The 21,920-nt window shown below is 58.9% G+C and overlaps 2 protein-coding genes across 5 annotated transcripts; one reads left to right on the forward strand and one right to left on the reverse strand.

Annotated features, from left to right (window-relative positions):
• The first annotated feature begins 4,626 nt into the window (after positions 1-4,626).
• On the forward strand, positions 4,627-7,534 carry MFAP4 (microfibril associated protein 4). The gene is made up of 6 exons (XM_066364979.1): positions 4,627-4,890; positions 5,161-5,242; positions 5,554-5,708; positions 6,158-6,254; positions 6,343-6,525; positions 7,080-7,534. Exons 1-6 carry the CDS (start codon positions 4,885-4,887, stop codon positions 7,325-7,327), a joined length of 771 nt encoding a protein of 256 aa, XP_066221076.1. The 5' UTR covers positions 4,627-4,884; the 3' UTR covers positions 7,328-7,534.
• Positions 7,535-8,271: 737 nt separating this feature from the next.
• MAPK7 (mitogen-activated protein kinase 7) lies at positions 8,272-15,538 on the reverse strand. 4 transcript variants are annotated; one of them, XM_066364974.1, is made up of 7 exons: positions 15,338-15,538; positions 14,809-15,045; positions 13,912-14,077; positions 10,116-11,197; positions 9,374-10,005; positions 8,853-8,986; positions 8,272-8,730 (listed from the first exon to the last, which is right to left on the reverse strand). In XM_066364974.1, the coding sequence occupies exons 2-7, from the start codon at positions 15,038-15,040 to the stop codon at positions 8,577-8,579; spliced, it is 2,400 nt and encodes a 799-aa protein (XP_066221071.1). In that variant the 5' UTR covers positions 15,041-15,045; positions 15,338-15,538; the 3' UTR covers positions 8,272-8,576. The 4 variants fall into 4 exon arrangements, with proteins under 4 accessions (XP_066221071.1, XP_066221072.1, XP_066221074.1 ...); XM_066364975.1 differs by lacking the exon at positions 15,338-15,538 and having other exon boundaries at positions 14,751-14,999; XM_066364977.1 differs by lacking the exons at positions 13,912-14,077; positions 14,809-15,045; positions 15,338-15,538 and adding an exon at positions 13,560-13,587.
• Positions 15,539-21,920: the final 6,382 nt, after the last annotated feature.

The following is a 21,920-nucleotide window of genomic DNA, read 5'->3' on the forward strand; positions in this document are numbered from 1 at the left end:
ACTCCAAACCTTTTCACCTGGCATTCGGTACCCTCGCCCGTCTCAAACCTGCATCTTAGCCACGATCTGTGCTCAACTGAACTTGCCCCAAACTATGTACAAAAAGGTCGGGGGTGGGGGCAGACACGGACCGTCTTACAAAGGGAAGAACCCCGGGGAGGGGACGTGCTCCCACCCAGAGGACCCTGTGTCGGGCCTCGGCCAGCAGGTCAGCCCCTACCTGTCCCCCTCTGTGGCCTTCCCCGCCCTTCTTCGCCATCTCTTTCTTCCCACATCACTTGTCATTTTGTCCTCTCCTTCCCCCCCTGTAGCTCCGGGGGCGCTGACAGTCGTGTCTGTCTGCTCACTGCTGCAACACAGGGGCAGGGACAGCCCGATGTACCCCCGCAGTGCTTGTTTGGGGCTGAAATGCGCCCCCCAAAAGTCCTAGGTTGAAGCCCTCATACCTAGCACCTTGGTGTATGACTTCATGTGAAGACGGAGACTTTAAAGGGGTCAGTTTGTTCAAATGAGGTCACTAGCGTGGGCCTTAGTCCAGCCTGACCTGATGTGTCCCCCAGCATTCGCTGGGCCCCAAGGAATACCAGGTTCCTGTCCTGCCAAGGAGCGAGGAAGGCCCCTCTGTCTTCCCCGTAGTCCCTCCCACCCGGCTCAGGGGCAGCCTCCACGGAGGGGTTGGGCATGGGGAGCCCAGCCAGGGTCTCCTGCAGACAGCCCTCTCTCTCTCTCTCTCTCTCTCTCTCTCTCTCTCTCTCTCTCTCAGTCCCCTCCCTGGCCCGGGTTGGGGGACACAGCCTCTCCCCTCCTCGAGTGGCCCTGGGGATTCCCTCCACACACTCCTCAGCTCGGTCCTCCCCAGCTCAGGCCGAAGGCGGAGCAGTGACCACCCCAGCGGCAGGCAGTCCGGGGTCCTGTCCTCAGCTGCTGCCCCAGACACTCTGCAGGCTGCTGGGCTTGCAGAACAAAACCCAGGACCTTGGCAGGAAAAACAGCAGACTCCGCTGTTTTGTTTATTTGTAAGAGAATTTAACAAAGGGACTGTTGACTTGAGTGTGGGCATTGGAGAACCCAGCATGGGGTGTTGAGGCCCCCTGGGACCAGCGATGGGTGGGGGGAGCCCCTACCAGGCCAGGAGGAAGGGGAGGAAGGGCCAGTGAAGGGGTCACAGCAGGAGCTGTAACGGGGGGAAGGGGGCACAGCCATTGCAGACAGTGCAGTCCTGGGTAGGACAGGGGCCAGGGAGGAAACACCCCAACCTCTCTCTTCCCCCATCTCTCGCTGGTGCCTCCCATTGGCCAAATCTAGCCAGAACCAGGTGCCATGGGAGCGCTGGTGTCCTAGACACAGAGCAGGACCAGAAAGGTGGAGTGGAGGGGGGGAGCAGGTGACCCAAGCAAGACCAATGGGATGGGTTCTCTCTCCCACCTCCTGGAATCCGCCCCTTGACCAGACAAAACCATGGGCCTGGGCAGTGAACAGCGTCTTCCCGACAGACTGTCCCCCACTCAGGCCCGTTCCCCAGAGTCCTGAGTGGCATTAGCCCCCACCCACCCCAGGTCAGAGCTAGTTCTCCAGTCTCTCAGCAACCAGGAGGCCTTGAAAGCCTTCCAACAAAGGCGGTCAGACTTGGTGAACATCTTCACCTGGATGAGTTGGGGAGTCTTTTTCAAACAGATAATGGGCGGAGCCAGCCAGTTGCCAGGAAGGCTCTGATGACCAAACCAGAGCTCAGGGCTCCGCAGCTGAGGCCCCGACTGCATGGCAAAGCCACCACCCACCAGCCAGGGACCCAGAACCAGAGCTCAGGGCTCCGCAGCTGAGGCCCGGACTGCAAAGGCAAAGCCACCACCCACCAGCCAGGGACTCGGAACCAGAGCTCAGGGCTTCGCAGCTGAGGCCCGGACTGCATGGCAAAGCCACCACCCACCAGCCAGGGACTCGGGACTCGGAACCAGAGCTCAGGGCTCCGCTGCTGAGGCCAGGACTGCATGGCAAAGCCACCACCCACCAGCCAGGGACTCGGAACCAGAGCTCAGGGCTTCGCAGCTGAGGCCCGGACTGCATGGCAAAGCCACCACCCACCAGCCAGGGACCCAGAACCCAGACGCCTCTGGAGTTCCTACCCCCCCTCCCACCAAGAACGTGTTTTCTGTGCTCCGGCTTCTCTGATCACATCTCCCAGAGCGACACCCAGTGAGGGCAGTGCCTCCGGCCGGCTCGACCAAGGTCCCGTGCCTTTAGCCGAACTTAAAGGAAATTTGGGAAAGCAAACACCCCACATTCGGATGAGGAGGAAACCCCCAAACATGGGTGGAAGTTTCCCCAGCTGGGCCGCCAGCGATGTCCACTAATGCCTTTTTCAGTGTGGAGGCATTTTCCTGTGGACAGTGTTTCCAAAGTGGGACCTACAGCCGACACTTGATGATCGGTTACATCTTGCCAGACTTCCTTCCCCAAAACCCATTCTCAGCCACATCCAGCGGAAAGAGTGCCTGCTCGCTCGGCCACAACCACATACATTAAGTTGTTTTTTTTTAAATGAATAGGCTCAAAAAAAAAGAAAAAAAACAATAAGTAAATAAATAACAATGACTAGGCAAAGTATGATTGATACCTCATTGCTTCATCGTTTCTGTTGCGTTCTTTTCTGGCCCCTTTGTTTATTAGTTCCATTCTGCAAAAGCCTTCTGATACTTGATGTAGAACACGTTTTTATTACTTGTTTTGATGGCTGGTATTTTTTTCATTTCTGTAGCCTGTGCTAAAATTAGCTGGCCTTTGTTATTGGGATCAGATTCGGGGGTGTGTTCGCAGAGAAAACAACCACAGCAGCTTAAGCGGGACAGACGTTTCTTTCCCTCGTCCACATAAAACAGGCGCCTAGAGGTCATTCCGGAGCGGGACTCGGACCAGCTCCATGAGGTGTCAGGGGCCCGGCCCCTCCCAGGCCACCCCTCCACCATCCACTGAGGCCACCTCCCCCTCACAGCTACCCACCTTCTCAACACTGCTGTTTGCATCGCTGGGGCCAAAACCCAGACATGTGGCCTCACCAAGGGGGGTTAGACCGTCAGTCCAGCTAAAAGTCGGGGTCTTACTACGCAGGACAAACGGAAGAGTGGATTCTGAGGGACAGGCAACGATGTTTCCCACAGACAAGGATAAAAATCAACTCGTGTAGGAGCAATCATTGTTTATGATGAAGATAGCTAACATTCAGTAAACAGTTACCAAGTGCAGGCATGGATATGATTACGTACTCCTTACCTTTGAAGGAGATACTCTTGAATGTCATTTTCACAGAGCGGCTAGGTAACACAGACAAGGTCACCCAGCCAACACACGGCACAACCTGGATTTGAATGTCTCGTCAGAAACCCCCAGGGCATGACACAACTAAGAAGGGGACCAGCCATCACAGAACCGACCCCAGGAGGCCAGCCGGACTTGTCTAAGGGGTGCAGAGGGGACCTGCATTCTCACTCTGTACCCTCTGAAGATTTCACTGGTTCATCCGTTAAACAAAGCTTCTTTCATAATGCACCTTGTCTCTGCAATGGCTGTGCTGGCCACCCTTCGGGGACAGATAATCGTATCCCCAGCAGCCGGCACAAGTACACACGCAAAAGATATTTGCTCTGTGAGTGAAGGACCGCGCCAGGCCCGGTCTGCGCCAGGCTCTGTGATGGGTGCTGGAAGTGAAGGCCTGAGACCTGCCTTCGGGGCCTCATGGCCTCGCAGAGGTGGCCAACAGGTGGGCCTCCCTGAGAACCAAGAGCAGACAAAGGCGGGGGGAGGGTCCACTGGGGCTGGACTGCCCTTTGTGAGTGACAAGCAAGAGGGATAAGGTCCTTAAGGTATGCCGGACTTACCGTCACTCTCAAGTTCAAGGTGAGAAACTCCGCCCCCACCTGGGGCCACAGAGAGCCATGGGAGGCTGTAAGCAGGTGGCGGCAGAGCAGCCGTTGAGAAAGATGGTCCTGGCAGCCTGTGCAGAAGCAGGGAGACCCCCCCCACCCCCCAGGAAAAGGCTGGACAAGCACACTGATGAGAGGGCTCCAGGGAGGCCAAGACCAGGGACAGACAATCCTCAGGGAAGGCTGGGAGGCAGACAGGATGACACCCTGGCTGGAGGGAAAGAGAGAGGGGCTTGCAAGGCTGGGGAGACAGTGCAATGGTTGAGTGTCCCGGGGTGGGGTGGGGGGAGGTCTGATGTTGGATGGGACCAGCGCCAGGGGTTTGAAAGAGGAAGGGGGGGGAGGTAAACACATACACACACACACACACACACACACACACACACACACACGTGCGCGCGCACGCAGGAGGCCCTCTACTCCGGTGTGTGAGCCAGACAGACCCCTGGGGGAGTCTGGGCGGGAAGGAAGGGGCTGGAGAGAGGCCCTGGCTGGAGCTGGAGCTGGAGCAGACAGCAGCTGGACGCCTGCACACTGCGCTCATGGCTCAGAAATGTCCCGGTCCTGCCAGCAGCCCGCCTGGCCCGGCCGGCCGGCCCTCCTCTGAAGCTGCCCCCTCCGGGGCCTCCCCTCCTCAGAACCCAGGCTACGCACGCCCTCCCCACCACCCCTCAGCTTCCCCCCAGCGGCTGCAGACACACGGCTGGAGGAGACGGGGAAGATGAAGACATCTTCGGGGCTGAGCCCGGGAGGGTTAATGTCTGCGGTCCTTTGCCCCCGACAGGCCTAATGAGACACAGGTGGTCCCCTGGCTCCCGCAGACGCTGGGTCAGCGCCGAGAATGGAGAGGGGGGCTCAGCAGTTCCAGGGGGTGGGGCTGGGGCCGCTGGCCCGGGGCCCAGCGCATAACTCTGGGCGGCTGCAGTCTGGGGCAGCAGACACCGCCGCTCTGAGCTGAACTGGCAGCATGAAGGTACGGGCCGGGCGGGGTGGGGTGGGGACGCCCAGCGTGGGGGGGCTGAGCCCTTTCCGTGGAGAGCACCCCAACCGGCGAAGGGACTCTGAAGGCACAGGGGGTTCGGGTGACCAGGCTGAAACTTGTACTCATCAGTGAGGGGCTGAGCCTGTCCCAGAGTGGAGCTTCTTGGGAGGGGTGAGCGGCCCCAAAGTGCAGAGAAGGCGGGCGGGCGGGCCCTGGGGCCGAGGGGAGGACGGTTGTGGTGACCCTGTGTCCCTGCCCCAGGCCCTCCTGGCCCTGCCTCCGCTGCTGCTGCTGCTCTCCACCCCCCACTGCGCCCCGCAGGTCTCCGGGATCCGGGGAGATGGTAAGCAGCCCATTCCCAGAGGCAGCCAGGCCGGCAGGTGGGGCGAGGCGGGCTGCTCTGAGCCAGGTTCTGGGTGTCCACCGGTGCAGCAGGACTCGGCCCCCTGCTCGGAACACGGGGGGCCAGCACCCGCCCCCCTCGGAGAAACAGTGTGATTTCTTGTGAGGGAGGACCCTGCCCCAGGAACCCCAGGGACCCCAGGGACGGAGGCCAGCTGTGGGGCGCCGAGGTGTGCGCTGTACCTCAGCGCCCTCCTCCTCATCCCCTCCCCCCCGCCCTGCTTCCCACCCCACCCCCACCCCACCCCCCAGCTCTGGAGAAGCCCTGCCTCCAGCAGCCCCTGGACTGCGACGACATCCACGCCCAGGGCTACCAGGCGGACGGTGTGTACCTCATCTACCCCTTGGGCCCCAGTGTGCCCGTGCCCGTCTTCTGTGACATGACCACCGAGGGCGGGAAGTGGACGGTGAGTGGGCGGAGGGGAACAGAGACCTGGTTCTGGTCTGGGTGACCATGCTTCACTCTGGAAGCCCCGGTTCCTCCGACCCAAAACGGGGATGAGGATGCCCACAGCATAGTTTGTGCACTGCTGCCCACACTGAATTCTGGGTGCACACAATCCTCACAGTAACCTTGGGAGGGAGGTTTTAGACAAAAGGAACTGAAGCCCAGAGAGGTGAAGTGACTCACCCAGCATCACACAGCCCGCGTGGGACTCCTACCCTGGCCCACGAACAGCCCCCCGAAACTCTTTCCAGCGCTCAGCGGCTGCTCCCTGAGGGGTGTCAGTGTGTGCCTTGTTTTATGCCCCCAGCAGCCCATTAACAAATCACCTCAGCACCACAGGGTCCATAACCAGGTGAGGCCCCAGCCCACTGGACCCTTGACAACCCCAGCCTGTCCTCTCTGCTCCAGATTTTCCAGAAGAGGTTCAATGGCTCAGTGAGCTTCTTCCGGGGCTGGAGTGACTACAAGCTAGGCTTCGGCCGCGCGGACGGGGAATACTGGCTGGGTAAGGCGGAGCCCCGGGAGGCTGGGGGCTGCCCCAGGGCCAGGTGCTGGCTGACCGGTGGCCCCTGCTCCCTGCCCCCTGCCCCCAGGGCTGCAGAACCTCCACCTCCTGACCCTGAAGCAGAAGTACGAGCTGCGGGTGGACCTGGAAGACTTTGAGAACAACACGGCCTACGCCAAGTACGTGGACTTCTCCATCTCGCCCAACGCCATCAGCGCCGAGGAGGACGGCTACACCCTCTACGTGGCGGGGTTCGAGGATGGTGGGGCAGGTACACCCTCCCGACGGCCGGGGCGGGGCTGTCGGGGAGAAGGCAGGGCTGGCCCTGGCCAGTGGGCCCCTGACCCCGTCCAGGGTCCTCCTTTCCCCTCCTGGCCTGGAAGGGTCACCTCACCGCTGGCTGTTGGGCCCTGACCACCTGGGGCCCCAGCCTGCCGGGGAGAAGCCGTGCCCACTCGGCACCAGGCAGCTCCGGGGGCTGCTGTTCCTCCTCACGGTCAGCGCAGAAGCGCAGCTGCCCGGTGCCCGGCTCAGGAAGGGTGCCCAGCTGCCCGGTGCCCGGCTCAGGAAGGGTGCCCAGCTGCCCGGTGCCCGGCTCAGGAAGGGTGCCCAGCTGCCCGGTGCCCGGCTCAGGAAGGGTGCCCAGCTGCCCGGTGCCCGGCTCAGGAAGGGTGCCCAGCTGCCCGGTGCCCGGCTCAGGAAGGGTGCCCCGTCCCGCCAGGCTGACCCGAGATGTCAGATCACCAGTCGGTACTGCCGTCACCCCCGCTCTGCAAGTCGGGGCGCAGCGGCCCGCCTCAGAAGCCCCGCCCCTCTCTCCGCCAGGCGACTCCCTGTCCTACCACAGCGGCCAGAAGTTCTCCACCTTCGACCGGGACCAGGACCTCTTCGTGCAGAACTGTGCTGCCCTCTCTTCGGGAGCCTTCTGGTTCCGGAGCTGCCACTTCGCCAACCTCAACGGCTTCTACCTGGGTGGCTCCCACCTGTCCTATGCCAACGGCATTAACTGGGCCCAGTGGAAGGGCTTCTACTACTCCCTCAAGCGCACGGAGATGAAAATCCGCCGGGCCTGAGGTTGCCAGCCCCCCCCTGCCCCGGCACCCCGCTGTTCCCGTCTCTGCGAGGCCCTTCTGCTGTGCCCGCGCCCACTCCAGTCCTGCTCTTAGCTCCTGCTTCTCACAGGGGGCCTATGGCTCCAGCCCCAGCCAGTCCTGTCAGTCACACCAGGCGCCCACCCTAAGCCAGGCCTCTGCTGCCCTCCACCTGTACCAGTTTCTGCCCACCAGCTTCCCAGGCCCCTGGAGGGCCCCGCCGGCCCAGACCTGGCTGGGCTCCACAAAACCCAGGTGCCTCTGCCCTACCCGAGGGTGGGAGCCCAGAGCTGCTCTCGCAGACCGCAGGCTTGTGTGTTCCATCCGTATCGGCCAGCTCCCTTACTGGGGGCTCATCTGTCTGGGGCCACCCAAGCATGCCAGTCTGGGCTGGTGCAGCCTGGTCAACACCCGCCGAGTGTGTCAGACCACCTGCGTGTGGAGCCGTCCTCACGCCCCAGTGACCAGCCTGGCTGTTCCCAGAGTGCCGCCCATCCTTCACCTCCCACCACCTTATCCTCTAGTGGTGGGGGCCATGGATGCCCCCCCAGCCCCCTCTCATTCATACTCAGCTCCCCTGCCCCGCCCCGTCCCAGGCCCCCGAAGCTCAGTGCCAACACTGTATCTCACCGTAGCTACGGCACGCCACCGAAAACATCCACAACCAACGTAGGCATAGCCACGAGGTCCCCCCACCTGCCCCAGGGTTGGGGCTCAACCATGTGAGGGGCAGAGAACTTCTAGGAGGCTGGAAGCAGATGGGCACGTGGAGGTCTCAATAAACCTCAGGATCTGAATGAACTGGCTTTGGCTGTTGAGCATGCAAAGGCGTTTGGCCCCCAAAGTGGGGAGGACCTGGCTCCCCGTTTCCCTACTGACAGCCCACTGCCTGCCGCTGCAGAGACACCTGTAGTCAGAGCTTCAGGGAACCTTACATTTCACAGGACTGATTCTGATGGCAAAAAGAATGACTAATAATAAAGTTATATAATAAAAATATAATACTGAAAAGGATCACCCGGGGAGTAGGGGCTTCCTGATCCCGTCATGGCTCGGGGGTGGCTCAGGTGGCTACTTAAGGCTGCAGGGTGGGTCTGAGATGAACCTGCAGAATGACCCTCAAGCCAAGCGTCCCCTGCTGGGCCCCAGGCTGCAGCCTGGGAGAGTGCTCCTGCAGGCCTCGGAGCTGGGTCCTCTGCTGGCAGCAAGGCACAGGCTGTGGGCATGGGCATCAGGGCTCCTGGAGGTCAGGCAGGTCAGCCAGCAGCATCGGCGAGTCCATCTGGATCTCACGCTGCAGGGACTCGATGTCGGAGGGGTTCATGCCGTGGCCCTCGAGCCAGTCAGCAAGCAGGGAGGCTGAGAGGGAGGCCGAGTCTGTCTGGCTGCAGGGGGTGGGGGTGGGAGAGTGTTAGCTTAGGTGGGCTCCTCGCCCCTCCCACAGACAAGCTCCTCCTGCACCAGGAGCCCAGAGTCCCGTTCCAGAAGTGTGGTCCCGCCAACTTACCCATCCTGCGGCCCATCAGCTACGCCCATGTCGAAAGACTGGTTTAGGAACTCCTCCAGGTCAAAGCCAACACCGTAGCCAGCCCCACTGCCCTTCGGGGTGCCTGAGAACACGGGGGGCAAGGGGTCCTCCACCTGCAGGGCAGAACGTCGGGTTACAATGCAGGCACCACCAAGAACAGACTGCGGCCTGCAAGTAACCCCGTCCTGATACTGGAACCACTCCGCCTAGCCTCCCGTGGGGCCAGTGCCGGCCTCGACCACCACTGAGAGCCGGCCGGAGCCCATCGCGGGGTCAGGCATCTCCCAGGGAGCCTCACATCGACCTCCCACAACCAGCTGACCAGCATCACGCTCCTTCTCCGAGCAAGGGGACAGATACATCCAGAGATAAAGCCCAGTCTGCTCGAATGAGACAACACCTCTCTCACCCCGGTTCCCACCAAACTGCAAGCACTTCCCAAACCCATTCTCCCGGGACCCAGAGCCAGGTGTCCTCAGGGCCTGGGCTCCTCCTCTCACCTGAGACTTGGACAGCTGCTGGGTCACCAGGTTGACATCAGGTGACTCTGAGGTGGGGGCCTGAGGGGCCCCCCTGGGATCCGGAGGGGGCGGGCCGGACGGGAAGTAAGGCAGAACACCCAGGGAGCTGGACCCAGGCATCACAGGCGGCGGCACGAGGGACTGGTGGGCCAGGAGGCTGGAGGAGGCGGTGGTCTGAAGCGGAGGGGGGCCGGCCGGGTGGGGGGCGGGGCCAGCACCCGGGGCGGGGCCTGCAGGCTGCGGAGGGGGTCCCCCGGGCTGCGCTCCAGGGCCGGCGGGAGGGCTGGTGGGCGGGGCCGGAGGGGGAGGGGGCGTGGCTCCTGGGCCAGGGGCTGGGGCAAGCGTGTGGGCCAGGGGCTGGGCCATTCGAGTCCAGCGCTCCAGCAGGCTGCGGTCATTGTCACTGAGCACCAGCCCGGCCAGGGGGTCGGTAGAGGGGCCCCCAGAGGCCCCGGCCCCCCGCTCCTTGCGTTCCCGTTCCTGCCGCCGCTTCTCCCGCTCCTTGGCGCGCTCCTGCCGCCGCCGCCGCTTCTCTTCCCTCTCGCGCTGGCGCTCCTGGGCCGTCACGGGCTTCCGAGGCTCAGGTGCTTCTAGGGGGGCGCTGGGGCCATCTGCAGGGAAGGTGGACAGCGGGAGGGTAAGAGCCTGGGGCCCTGTCGAAGCCCAGCGTCCCTCTTCTGCCGCCCCCGTGCCCCAGCGCGCAGCTGCTTCCGCAAAGCACCTCTGAGCCGGCTCCTCAAGGACTTGAGCAGGGCTGCTTTGAGGGCCGCCTTGGTGTTGTCTGAGATGGCCCCCTCTCTCTTTGGAGGGGCTGGGTCACTGGCCAGCGGGAGGGGTGGCCGCAGGGTCATATCAATGGCGTCAGGTGCAGGGCCAGGGCACGGCAGTGGGGCTGGCGGAGGTGACTCCATGGCACAGTCCCCACTGGGAGCCCAGGAACTGGGCATCTCAATGTCGGGGCAGCTAGGCTCGCTGGCCACGGGCTGCAGAGAAGGCTGGAAGCGTATCTGCTGGCGGATGCCCTCACGCCGGGCATGGAAGTCCTCGATCTCAGCCACGATGGCCTCCTTAATCCGCTCCCGGGTGAGGGCCTCTCGGTCAAACGCAAAGTCAAAGGGCGGGGCACAGTCGGGCTCATCATCAGGGTCGTGGTACTTGGCCAGGAACGGGTGGCGGAGGGCGGCGGCCGCCGAGATGCGGGCGCTGGGCTCAAACCGCAGCATCCGACCCAGCAGTGAGAGGGCCTGGCGGTCGGCGCCGGGGTACACCGTCTCCCAGGGCACGGGCTGGCGCGGCGGCAGGCTCTGGATGTACGCCCGCACCCTTTCGGCGCCGACCGCCTGGATCACGGAAGGGGACGGGGTGCCCAGCACCATCATGATCAGCTGCAGCTGGTGCACGTAGTTTTTGCCTGGGAAGAGCTGGCGCCGGGCCAGCATCTCACCAAAGATGCAGCCCACGGACCACAGGTCGATAGCCTGCGTGTACTCGTGCAGGGAGAGCATCAGCTCGGGGGCCCGGTACCAGCGCGTGGCCACGTACTCCGTCATGAAATACTGGTGCTCCGCCGGTGAGGTGCACAGGCCGCGCGCCATGCCGAAGTCCCCGATCTTGAGCTCGCAGTTCTCGTTCACCAGCAGGTTCGAGGGCTTGAGGTCGCGGTGGATGACCTGCGCCGAGTGCATGTACTTGAGGCCGCGCAGCAGCTGGTACAGGAAGTAGCGCACGTGCTCCAGGGTGAGCGGCTGCGAGGAGTGGATGATCTGGTGCAGGTCGCTCTCCATCAGGTCCAGGACCACGTAGCTAGAAGGGACAGGGGAGGAGAGAGGACCTGCCTGGCTTGCCCATGCTCCAGCCCCAACCTCACCATGCCCTCACCGTGCCCTCCCGACAGGTAAATGGCCTCACCATCAGGCTCCGTAAGGAACAAGGATTCCAGAGACTCTACAGCTTTTCCATAAACTTGAGTGAAGCTGAACCCCTTTCTTCTCCTATTTCCCCATCAGAGAAAAGATGAGGTCTGACTAAACCAGGGCTGGCCCATAGGTTTAGTTTGGGAGCTATCTCCATCGTTTGATAGTGGCTGTCTGAAAGACTATGAGCGAGGAGCCTGACCAGGCGGTGGCGCAGTGGATAGTGTGTCAGACTGGGACGGGGAGGACCCAGGTTCAAAACCCTGAGGTTGCCAGCTTGAGTGCGGGCTCACCAGCTTAAGCATGGAATCATAGACAGGATCCCATGGTTGCTGGCTTGAGCCCAAAGGTCGCTGGCTTGAAGCCCAAGGTCACTGGCTTGAGCCCAATGTTGCTGGCTTGAGCAAAGGGTCACTGGCTCTGCTGTAGCTCCCCCTCCCCCTGGTCAAGGCACATATAGGAAATCACTAAACAACTAATACAAGAAATCACTAAACAACTAAGGAGCTGCAACGAGGAACTGATGCTTCTCATCTCTCTCCCTTCCTGTCTGGCTGTCCCTATCTGTCTCTCTCTGTCAAAAAAAAAAAAAAAAAAGACTGAGGAAAACTGTTAGCTTCTTTGGCTTCTTGTCCATTTTCTGTAGAAAAGTGTTCTGTGATTGATTAGTGACATCTGCTACGGGGAAAGGAGAGTGTAGTTATAGTGCGAGTGTCTTACGTTTACTCTCTTACATACTGAGATTCTATAGAGTTGTTAACACCTGGACTCTTGAGGTATCACAGTTGTCACTGGCAGTGTCCTGAGGGAGCACTGGTCCTGGAAATGGGGGAATTTTCCCAGCCTGCCTTACATTAGGTTCAGCTGTCCTTCCAGAACTTCAGAAATATGGCTCCAGCCTTCAAAAAAGGATCTTAATTCTGCCTCCCTCTCCCGACCCCGGTCCTTACACAGACTTGAACTCGCCACAGGGCACAGTGGGCCCGACCCCGGTCCTTACACAGACTTGAACTCGCCACAGGGGACAGTGGGCCCGACCCCGGTCCTTACACAGACTTGAGCTCGCCACAGGGCACAGTGGGCCCGACCCCGGTCCTTACACAGACTTGAACTCGCCACAGGGGACAGTGGGCCCGACCCCGGTCCTTACACAGACTTGAACTCGCCACAGGGGACAGTGGGCCCGACCCCGGTCCTTACACAGACTTGAACTCGCCACAGGGGACAGTGGGACCGACCCCGGTCCTTACACAGACTTGAACTCGCCACAGGGCACAGTGGGCCCGACCCCGGTCCTTACACAGACTTGAGCTCGCCACAGGGCACAGTGGGACCGACCCCGGTCCTTACACAGACTTGAGCTCGCCACAGGGCACAGTGGGCCCAACCCCGGTCCTTACACAGACTTGAACTCGCCACAGGGCACAGTGGGCCCGACCCCGGTCCTTACACAGACTTGAACTCGCCACAGGGGACAGTGGGCCCGACCCCGGTCCTTACACAGACTTGAACTCGCCACAGGGGACAGTGGGACCGACCCCGGTCCTTACACAGACTTGAACTCGCCACAGGGGACAGTGGGACCGACCCCGGTCCTTACACAGACTTGAACTCGCCACAGGGCACAGTGGGCCCAACCCCGGTCCTTACACAGACTTGAACTCGCCACAGGGCACAGTGGGACCGACCCCGGTCCTTACACAGACTTGAACTCGCCACAGGGCACAGTGGGACCGACCCCGGTCCTTACACAGACTTGAACTCGCCACAGGGGACAGTGGGACCGACCCCCCGGTCCTTACACAGACTTGAACTCGCCACAGGGCACAGTGGGCCCGACCCCGGTCCTTACACAGACTTGAACTCGCCACAGGGGACAGTGGGACCGACCCTGGTCCTTACACAGACTTGAACTCGCCACAGGGCACAGTGGGCCCGACCCCGGTCCTTACACAGACTTGAACTCGCCACAGGGCACAGTGGGACAGACCCCGGTCCTTACACAGACTTGAGCTCGCCACAGGGCACAGTGGGCCCGACCCCGGTCCTTACACAGACTTGAACTCGCCACAGGGCACAGTGGGCCCGACCCCGGTCCTTACACAGACTTGAACTCGCCACAGGGGACAGTGGGCCCGACCCCGGTCCTTACACAGACTTGAACTCGCCACAGGGCACAGTGGGACTGACCCCGGTCCTTACACAGACTTGAACTCACCACAGGGCACAGTGGGACTGACCCCGGTCCTTACACAGACTTGAACTCGCCATAGGGGACAGTGGGCCCAACCCCGGTCCTTACACAGACTTGAACTCGCCACAGGGCACAGTGGGACCGACCCCGGTCCTTACACAGACTTGAACTCGCCACAGGGGACAGTGGGACCGACCCCCCGGTCCTTACACAGACTTGAACTCGCCACAGGGCACAGTGGGCCCGACCCCGGTCCTTACACAGACTTGAACTCGCCACAGGGGACAGTGGGACCGACCCTGGTCCTTACACAGACTTGAACTCGCCACAGGGGACAGTGGGACCGACCCTGGTCCTTACACAGACTTGAACTCGCCACAGGGCACAGTGGGCCCGACCCCGGTCCTTACACAGACTTGAACTCGCCATAGGGCACAGTGGGCCGTAGGATGTCCTTGATGGCGATGATATTGTCGTGCTTGAAGTGTTTGAGGATCTTCAGCTCTCGGAGGGTCCGTTTGGCGTTGGTCACCACGTCAAAAGCGTTAGGGATCTTCTTAATGGCCACCTGCTGGCCTGAGGGACAGGGGAAACCGGATATGATAAGGTACCTTGGGGTAACCGCAGAGCGGCCCAAGGCCCCTTTCAACACCTCCCATCTAGGATGCGAATCACAGCCCCCATGTACTGAGCAACAGTAGCTACTATGTACTGAGTCCCTACTAGTGCCGAGCCCCACGTTAAGCACTTTACATACATTGTCAGGTTTCTCCTTCCCATCTATCTTCTGAGACAGGTACTAACAGCACAAAGTTAGAGATGAAGAAATCTTGTCTCAGTAACACAGTGGGGGTGGCGCAGCTAGTTAGGGGTGCCGTCCAGACTCTGTCAATGCCTGCGCTCCTTCTACCTCCCCCACTTCTCTCTCTCCGGCTCAGGCCTCGTCCATCCCACCACCAATCAATCCCCCGCACCTGTCTCCGGCTCCAGAACACATTTCCCTTTTAGAAACCAAGGGCAGGACTCTAATCTGGCCTAATGGGGGCTGTCATTTTCCTAAGGGGGGAGGGGAAGGAGGGCTGATGTTCCGGCAAAACCGCCATGCCAGAGAGCGTTCCTTCTGAGAACTGGGCCTAACACAGAGCCTGACACCCCGGTGGCACGTAACCAGATGTGTTGACTTCCCCCCAGACAGAGTGTGCCTCCCAGCTTTCCATCCTGGCCGTTTGAGATGGAGCATCCTTCTCACCCCTCGGGGAACCGGTTTCCACTTCCGTGAGCGGTACACCCTTGGGAAGGAAGCTCACCGGTGAGCCGTCGGCGTGCGGAGGACACCACCCCGTAGGCCCCATTGCCAATGGTCTCGATGATCTCGTACTCGTCCCCCACGTCGAAGGTCACATCGAAGGAGCGGGCTTTCAGCAGGGCCAGGTTCTTAGCCGCTACAGAGGCAGCGGTGTGGGCGGGTTCTACCTTCGCCGGCCCGGGGGGCTCCCCAGAGCCATCCTCACCATCTTCCTCCTTCAAGGGCTCGGCCATGGCATCTGCACGGAACCGCTGATGAGGGGCCCGCTCCCTCCCCGGGCCTCAGTTTCCCTACTGTGAAGCTGGGGCGGGGGCAGGACCAGGAATTTCTCAAGTTCCCCTAAGCCCATGAAGGCTGGGGAGGAGGCAAGAGAGTGGCTGGTGCGCAGCAGACGCCCCCCACCCAGGACTGGGACCCCGGAGCCCAGGTCCGCGTGCAACGCGGGGTCGGCGGTGGGGGAGGTGCCACAAGGCGCGGTCCAGGAAGAAAGGGAGGGGCGGGGCACTTGGCTTTCCTCGGTCTACACTCACCGGATCGCGCCTGGCCCGACGCTTCCTCGTGGCTTTTGGGGATCCCCGGGGCTCCCCGGCTTCCGGTCCCAATAGAGGGGGTCCCCGAGAGCCACTGGCTCACTTCTGCAAGGCCGCCTCCACCACCTCAACGTCGCGCTGTGCCCCGCGGGTCCCTCCGCCCCGCCCCCAAGACCACGCTCCCCTCCAGCCTCTGGCCAATCGCTGGATAGCTTATGCGGAGGGTCCCGCCCCTCCTGTTGGCTTCGCCCAATCCAAGCCCAGATACCAAGGAAACCACGCCTCCGCCGCCCCACCCCTCCCGCGCGAGGTCCGCTGTCCAGCTCGCGGGCGGGCGGGCGGGAGCCGCCCAAAGTGCGCTCGGCGCTCGGTAGGGGTGCGCTCGGCGCCCGGCTCCGGCGCCCGACGCATGCGCGCCGGCAGCCCCGGGCGGGCCCGAGCGTGAATGGGAGGCGGTGTCCCCGTGCGCGCCTGCGCGCTGCAGTCCACTGGGTCTCCCGCCCTCCGCCGCTGGTCTTGGGAGCCCCGGGGGGGGGGGGGTGCCGAGCATCCCGGGACTGTCCTTGGCGGCCGGGACCAGAAGCCCCTCTGCTTGAGGCCCCTCTGCCTCTGTCGGCCCCCGCCGCCGACCAGGGGGAGATAGCGCCCCGCTATTTTCCCGATCGTCCCCGGGGATGCGTCATCCCCGATAGAGGGTGCACCGTCACGTCCAGACGCCGAGGTCCGGGCCCTCCGACGTGCCCTCGTCTCACCCGAGAGGGCAGAGCCAGCAGGGGACCCCGGCCCATCTCACAGCCCGCTAGTTCATGTAGCAAATGGGTCTCAAGCGCCGGCGCCGTTGGGCTGGGTGCTGGGGAGGCACGGGCGCACATGGTGGGCAGCGGGGGGCTCCGAGACCAGGTTTTCAGCGGGGAGCGCGGTAAGGAGGGTGGTTGTGGAGTCGGGTCTCCGAAGGCTGTGCGTTCCTGGAGTGACAGCAGAGAAGGAGGGAGGGGCAGACAGGTAGACGAAAGGTCTGGAGGTCAAGAAAGCAGGCTCGGGGTGCTGCCTTTGCCTTGGGTATGAATGACTGGTGGATGGAAATCCAATAGAGGAGTCTGAGTGCCAGACTGAGGGTTTATTCCGCACGGCGCAAACTAGTGGCCGAGAGTGGATCCAGGTCGGAGAAGTTAATGTTGGCAAGCCTATACGATTTATACTTTGTTTTGTTTATACTCCCCACTGTTGTGTTTTAGTTTTGTTTGTTTTTTTAATGTTTATTTTATTGATTTTAGGGGGAGAAAAAAGAGACAGAGACAGGAACATCGATCTGTTCCCATATATGCCCTGACCAGGTATTGAACCAGCAACATGCCTCGGTTGGGTGCTCTTAACCAACAGAGCCATCCAGCCAGAGCGTGTTTTTTAGGTTTGTTTTTTTTAAACTAAAACACATACAGAAGATTCCACTAATCAAGGCACATATGAGAAAGCAATCAATGAACAACTAAGGTGCCACAACGAAGAATTGATGTTTCTCATCTCTCCTTTCCTGTCAGTCTGTCCCTATCTGTACCTCTCTTTGACTCTCTCTTTCTCTGTCAAAAAAAAAAAAAAAAGGAAAAAAAGAAAAAGAAAAAGAAAGAAAAGAAAACATACTCATGGGAAATGAACATTTTCTGTCACTGAGGTCTGAAAATATTTCTTTGATGGCCTTTTGGGGGTGACACAGCAGACCTATCTTCCCTTCCTGAGAAATACGTTCCACAAAAGGCCTTTGGTGTCCCCCGTGTAAGTGGAGGGCATACAAAAGAAGGGCACGTAAGCATATCTTTTCAGGGAACAGGTTGGACAGCTGTGTGATGGTTCTCTCTGATCCAGGAATAAAACATAAAATATCAGAAGAGACTCAAACACTGTATTCTTTAAATTCTTCTCTATAAATATTTCAGCCAGGCTGTGTAAACAAGTTATGGATGTCCACATTCTGTGGCAAAAACTTGCTGATTCTCATTTACTTTTAAGTTCACCATGAGATGCTTTGCTTTACACCCACTAGGCTCTGGCTCTGTCCTGAAAAATTCATCAACTACTTCGTGATAGTCAAACCCAGTGGATCTTCCTTAGTCGTTGACTTACTGAGCTCTGCTGCATATGACAGAATGGACCATTTCTTTAAGAGAAAAATGTTCCACATGGCTCAAAAAGCTAAGTAAAAAAAATCTCAACCCATCCCTGACCGGTTGGCTCAGTGGTAGAGCATAGGCCTTGCGTGTAGATGTCCTGGGTTCAATTCCCAGTCAGAGCACACAGAAGCACCCATCTGCTTCTGCACCCCTCCCCCATTTGCTTCTTTCTCTCTCTCTCTCTCTCTTTCTCTCTCCCACTCCCACAGCCATGGCTGGACTGGAGCAAATTGGCCCTGGGTGCTGAGGATGGCTCTGTGGCCCCCACCTCAGGTACTAAAAATAGCTCAGTTGCTGAGCAATGGATCAACATCTCAGATGGGCAGAGCATCGCCCCCTAGTGGGCTTGCTGGTGGATCCCAGTGGGGGCGCATGTGGGAGTCTATCTCTGCCTCCCCTCTTCTCACTGAAAAAAGGAAAACAAAACAAAAAAACCTTGGTCCCACCCTAGGTGGCCATTTTTATAATTTATTACTGGAAGTAAGAAACAAGCAATACAAATTCAACACAAGCAAATACAAATACACATTCTTATTCACCTCCCCCTTAATATACCAGGCTGTCAGGCAAGTAATGGGGCAGCTTCAGCCTGCCCCTCCATTCTCCACCAGCACTGCCAAGCCCAGGAGGCCACACACCGTCACACCATGACACACCTGCATACTGGCACAGTCACACCACAGTGCTCATAGGCACGCAGTCCACTCAGATTCACAGAAACGAGGACCTGCTTGTACCCACCCAGGGCATCACAGTGCGCACACATTCACACGCACAGGGACTTGGAGATGCACAGACAACACTCTTTCACACTCAGAGATCACAAACATGCACAGGTTTCCATAGGTGTGTACATGGCCATGAGCAGGCACATGGGAACAACACGCACACAAGGACACATGCAGATATACAGATTGTTGGGACATACACTCTGGAGTGCACCCGCCCTTCCCTCTCCTCCACGGCTCCTTGGTCTGTTTTTGCCTCAGCACACGGAGCGAGCAGAAAACCTGTACCCCACAGTCGCGAGGCACAGAGGAAGGGACAGGAAAGTGCCTGCACGCAGGGGAGCGTGGTGAGCCCGGCTCAACCTACAGAGACCAGGCCTGCCGAGTGAGGCTGAGCCTGAAGCTCTCAACTCGGGGAGCCAGGAGGGGTCTCGGGGGCGGCTGCCGGGACCCAGCAGAGGGGTCGTGTGGCTTGCTGGCCGGGCAGACTGCCCGGAGGACACGGGATGCAGCAGGGACAGACACGCCTCCCGGCACTCGCCCACACCGTGGCTCAGCCCACCCAACAGTGCCCGCCTGTCGGTGTCCCCGCAGGGAAGGGACGACCCCAAGGCCAGCTTCAGAGCTGAGCATGGTTTTGGTTGATGGGACAACAGGAAAGCTGCTGGAAAGTGGCTCCGGGCCACCTGTGGTTTTTCAGCAAGCCTCTCCTCGCCACGGCTTCCACCACCCAGCACGCCCAGGCCCGCCGCAGACCCGGGTGGGGAGGCCGGGGCTTCCCGTCCGAGGCCTGGACTTCCACCATGGACAACGCAGTCCTTTGTAGTCCCAGGCACTGAGCTGACACACTGATCAGACACTGCCCTTCCCAGAACATTCCCGAAGCCAGTGTGTGCTCACCTGGGGTGTGAGGACAGAGACTTGTATCTGCTCTCTGTCCTCAGAAAGACCCCAGGTCTACAAGAGTGAGGAACACATGAATGTCATCATGGATGTGAGCCACATGGCCGGATGCCTTTCGTGAATTCCCCCTCCTCCTGGTCTTTGGCCGTTCTCTGGAATGTTGGTAACTTGAAGGATGACCAGGGGCCCTTTTCTCACTCTCCAAGTTTGCTCCTTCTCCCCAAGTTTGCACTGACCCCTGTCAACCCTGCTCCAGCCCAGCCTCTCCCCTGAGATTCAGACCCAACACCAAGGGCTCCACAGACATCTGCTGGTGGAGGGAATGGAAGTTGGAAGTGCTGATGGAGTGGAGGGATGGTTATCATTTTAAATAGAGTGGTGAGGGAAGGACGACAGAGATGGTGTCATCAGAGCAAGAACTCAACGGAAGAGAGGAAATGAGCCCTGTGGAGAAAATGGAGGGAACAGCATTCTGGGCAGAAGGAAGAGCAAGTGCAAAGGCCCTGAGGTAGGCAGTGTGCCTGAGAAACAGTAAGGAAGCTGTGGCTGGAGAAGAGTGAGGAGGAAAGACTGGGAAGGAGAAAGCACCGTTTTTTACTGCTAACTGCCTAGTTCCAGCCACCATAATTCCCCACAAGGACCCCTGCAGCCACCTCCTACCATTCTTTCGACTTCTTCTCTTGCTCTTACCACCTATCCTCTGCTCAGAGTGATCTTTCAAGAAAACCCCACAAATCACTCATATCCCCCCCCCCCCATAGCATCCCTGCCTCATGCAATCAAGTCCATCCTCCAGGCCCGCATGGCCCCGCCCACTAAGAATGGAAGAGAGATGGATGGAGGAGGGGGCAGTCAGCTTCTCGGAGGCTGAGACCAGGGCGTGGCAGCAACTCCAGCTTATTTGGTTTCCTGTGAGATCAGCCCTTTCCCCCACCCATGATCTGTCCCCTGCCTGGCTTCCTCTCTCAGATCTGCTGGGAAAGCCCAGAGGAAACGGCTGAGGGGTGTGTGCAGATCCAGGGACAGCTGGGGCGTGGCGTGTGGGGTGGGGGTGGTACGGATCCTGCTCTGAGCATCCCGGGCGGAGGGAATGGCCACGGAGGGAATGGCCACGAGGGAATGGCCACGAGGGAGGCCTAGTGAAGCAACAAGCCGGCCAGAAGCAGCGTGGACCTCACCCTCTCTCACCTGGCTCCCACAGGTAGGGTTGCCAGATAAAATACAGGCAGCCCGTTTCAATTTGAATTTCAGATAAACAAGACTTCTGTAGTTGCGTATGTCCCACGTATCAATACTTCATGCGTCCGTATTTCTGTTTGCTGTGTCTGGCTCCCTCACCTGGATGACCACATCTGCCCCCTCCCTGGCTCCCCAGCTATCCCCCGGCCCTACATGTAGCCAAAGAGACACTGTTAAAACCTAGCTGCTTCCCATCCCTCCTCGGGGTTTTGTTATCAAACCTCTCGGCACTCTGAGGCCCGGGGACATCTGGCCTGCTGCGCTCTCCAAATCCATCTCCTGCCCACAAGGGGTCTGCTGAGAACGGGGCTTTCTGAAAAAATAAAATACAAAAAATCAAAAGCCCTGATTTTGGCATTTGCTGATTTCCATGGTGTGAACAGTTGTCGGGAGCCGTCAACGACTGCTGGCTGACAAGGTCACAGCAGGAGAAGACCCACAACTGCTGGCTGACAAGGTCACAGCAGGAGAAGATCAAAAACTGCTGATTGACAAAGTCACAGCAGAGAAGACCAATGGCTGCGGGTTGACGAAGTCACCCAAAGGAGAGACACAACGATACTTCCCCCTTTGACTTTTTGAATTAATCTGGCCTTATATCCCCCCTTTTCTGGGTGTGTGCTATTATTTGTGGCACAGGGATAATAGTACCATGCTTTCCCTGTAGATTTGTAGTGATTTCTTTGGAAATGAGACAGAGGGTGTGAGTTCCACAGAAAAGCCTGTAAGCCCCTTGAGCTGGGCTCATAGACATAAGAGGCTGGCTATGATATCCCTTGTAAAGGGTTAAGTCTGTAGGAGAATTCCTTCTTAATCATGTTAGAAAGAATAGATTGTGACTTGTGAATAGGTAGGAGGCAGTGGCTGTGCACAGAGCACCTTTCGGCCTTCACTTAATTCAACATTTTTCCTCCCTAGCCTTTTCATGTGATAGAGTAGAGAAACATTCCTTTCTTCTTGCTTATTTGATCTGCAGATAGTGGTACACTCTAAGAAGAATAGAGTCAGAACTTAACTAGTGTTTAAATATAATAAATAAGTAATATTTGACTAGACAATAGTATCTTAGGTAAGGTATAGTAGAATGGCCCATTGTGTGGCCTAGGATGAGAGCGCAGTCAGCAAGAAAAGAATGTTTTACTAAGAGAATTGTCTTTTGACTAAAGGCAATTGCTAGGCTTTCTCAGTGAGATGTTCTCATGAGATTTATATACTTTCCAAGATTCTTTGATAATGAGAGGAATGTAGGGGAATCCATAGAAGTAATAACAGTTAATGTCTTCTGAAATTATGTTGCTACTAGGCTATCTTGCAAGTGCACTCTGTATATCTTTGGGTGAAAGCTACTCTTAATATTATGTCAATTTCTTTATAGGCAAGCCTTTTAGAATCTTGTGAGAAAAAGTAGGACACTGCTTAAACTCAAGGCCATTTACCTGAGCAAGCGGTGGTCCATTGTTAGTCCTTAATGATTTCGTCTGCTAATCTCTCTCTGCCCCTTGACTCACAACAGCAGTAAAGTTAGTTAACTATTAGTACTAATACTTT

Source organism: Saccopteryx leptura, chromosome 2 (assembly GCF_036850995.1).
Source record: "Saccopteryx leptura isolate mSacLep1 chromosome 2, mSacLep1_pri_phased_curated, whole genome shotgun sequence".
Taxonomy (NCBI): domain Eukaryota; kingdom Metazoa; phylum Chordata; class Mammalia; order Chiroptera; family Emballonuridae; genus Saccopteryx; species Saccopteryx leptura.

Coding starts and splice junctions, on each gene's coding strand:
- MFAP4 (XM_066364979.1), top strand. Junction 5,709..6,157: donor CCGAGGGCGGGAAGTGGACG/GTGAGTGGGCGG, acceptor TCTCTGCTCCAG/ATTTTCCAGAAGAGGTTCAA. Junction 6,526..7,079: donor GTTCGAGGATGGTGGGGCAG/GTACACCCTCCC, acceptor TCTCTCCGCCAG/GCGACTCCCTGTCCTACCAC.
- MAPK7 (XM_066364974.1), bottom strand. CDS start 15,040: ATGGCCGAGCCCTTGAAGGAGGAAGATGGTGAGGATGGCTCTGGGGAG. Junction 14,078..14,808: donor CGCACGCCGACGGCTCACCG/GTGAGCTTCCTT, acceptor CCTGTCCCTCAG/GCCAGCAGGTGGCCATTAAG. Junction 8,987..9,373: donor AGCAGCTGTCCAAGTCTCAG/GTGAGAGGAGGA, acceptor TCTGCCCTGCAG/GTGGAGGACCCCTTGCCCCC.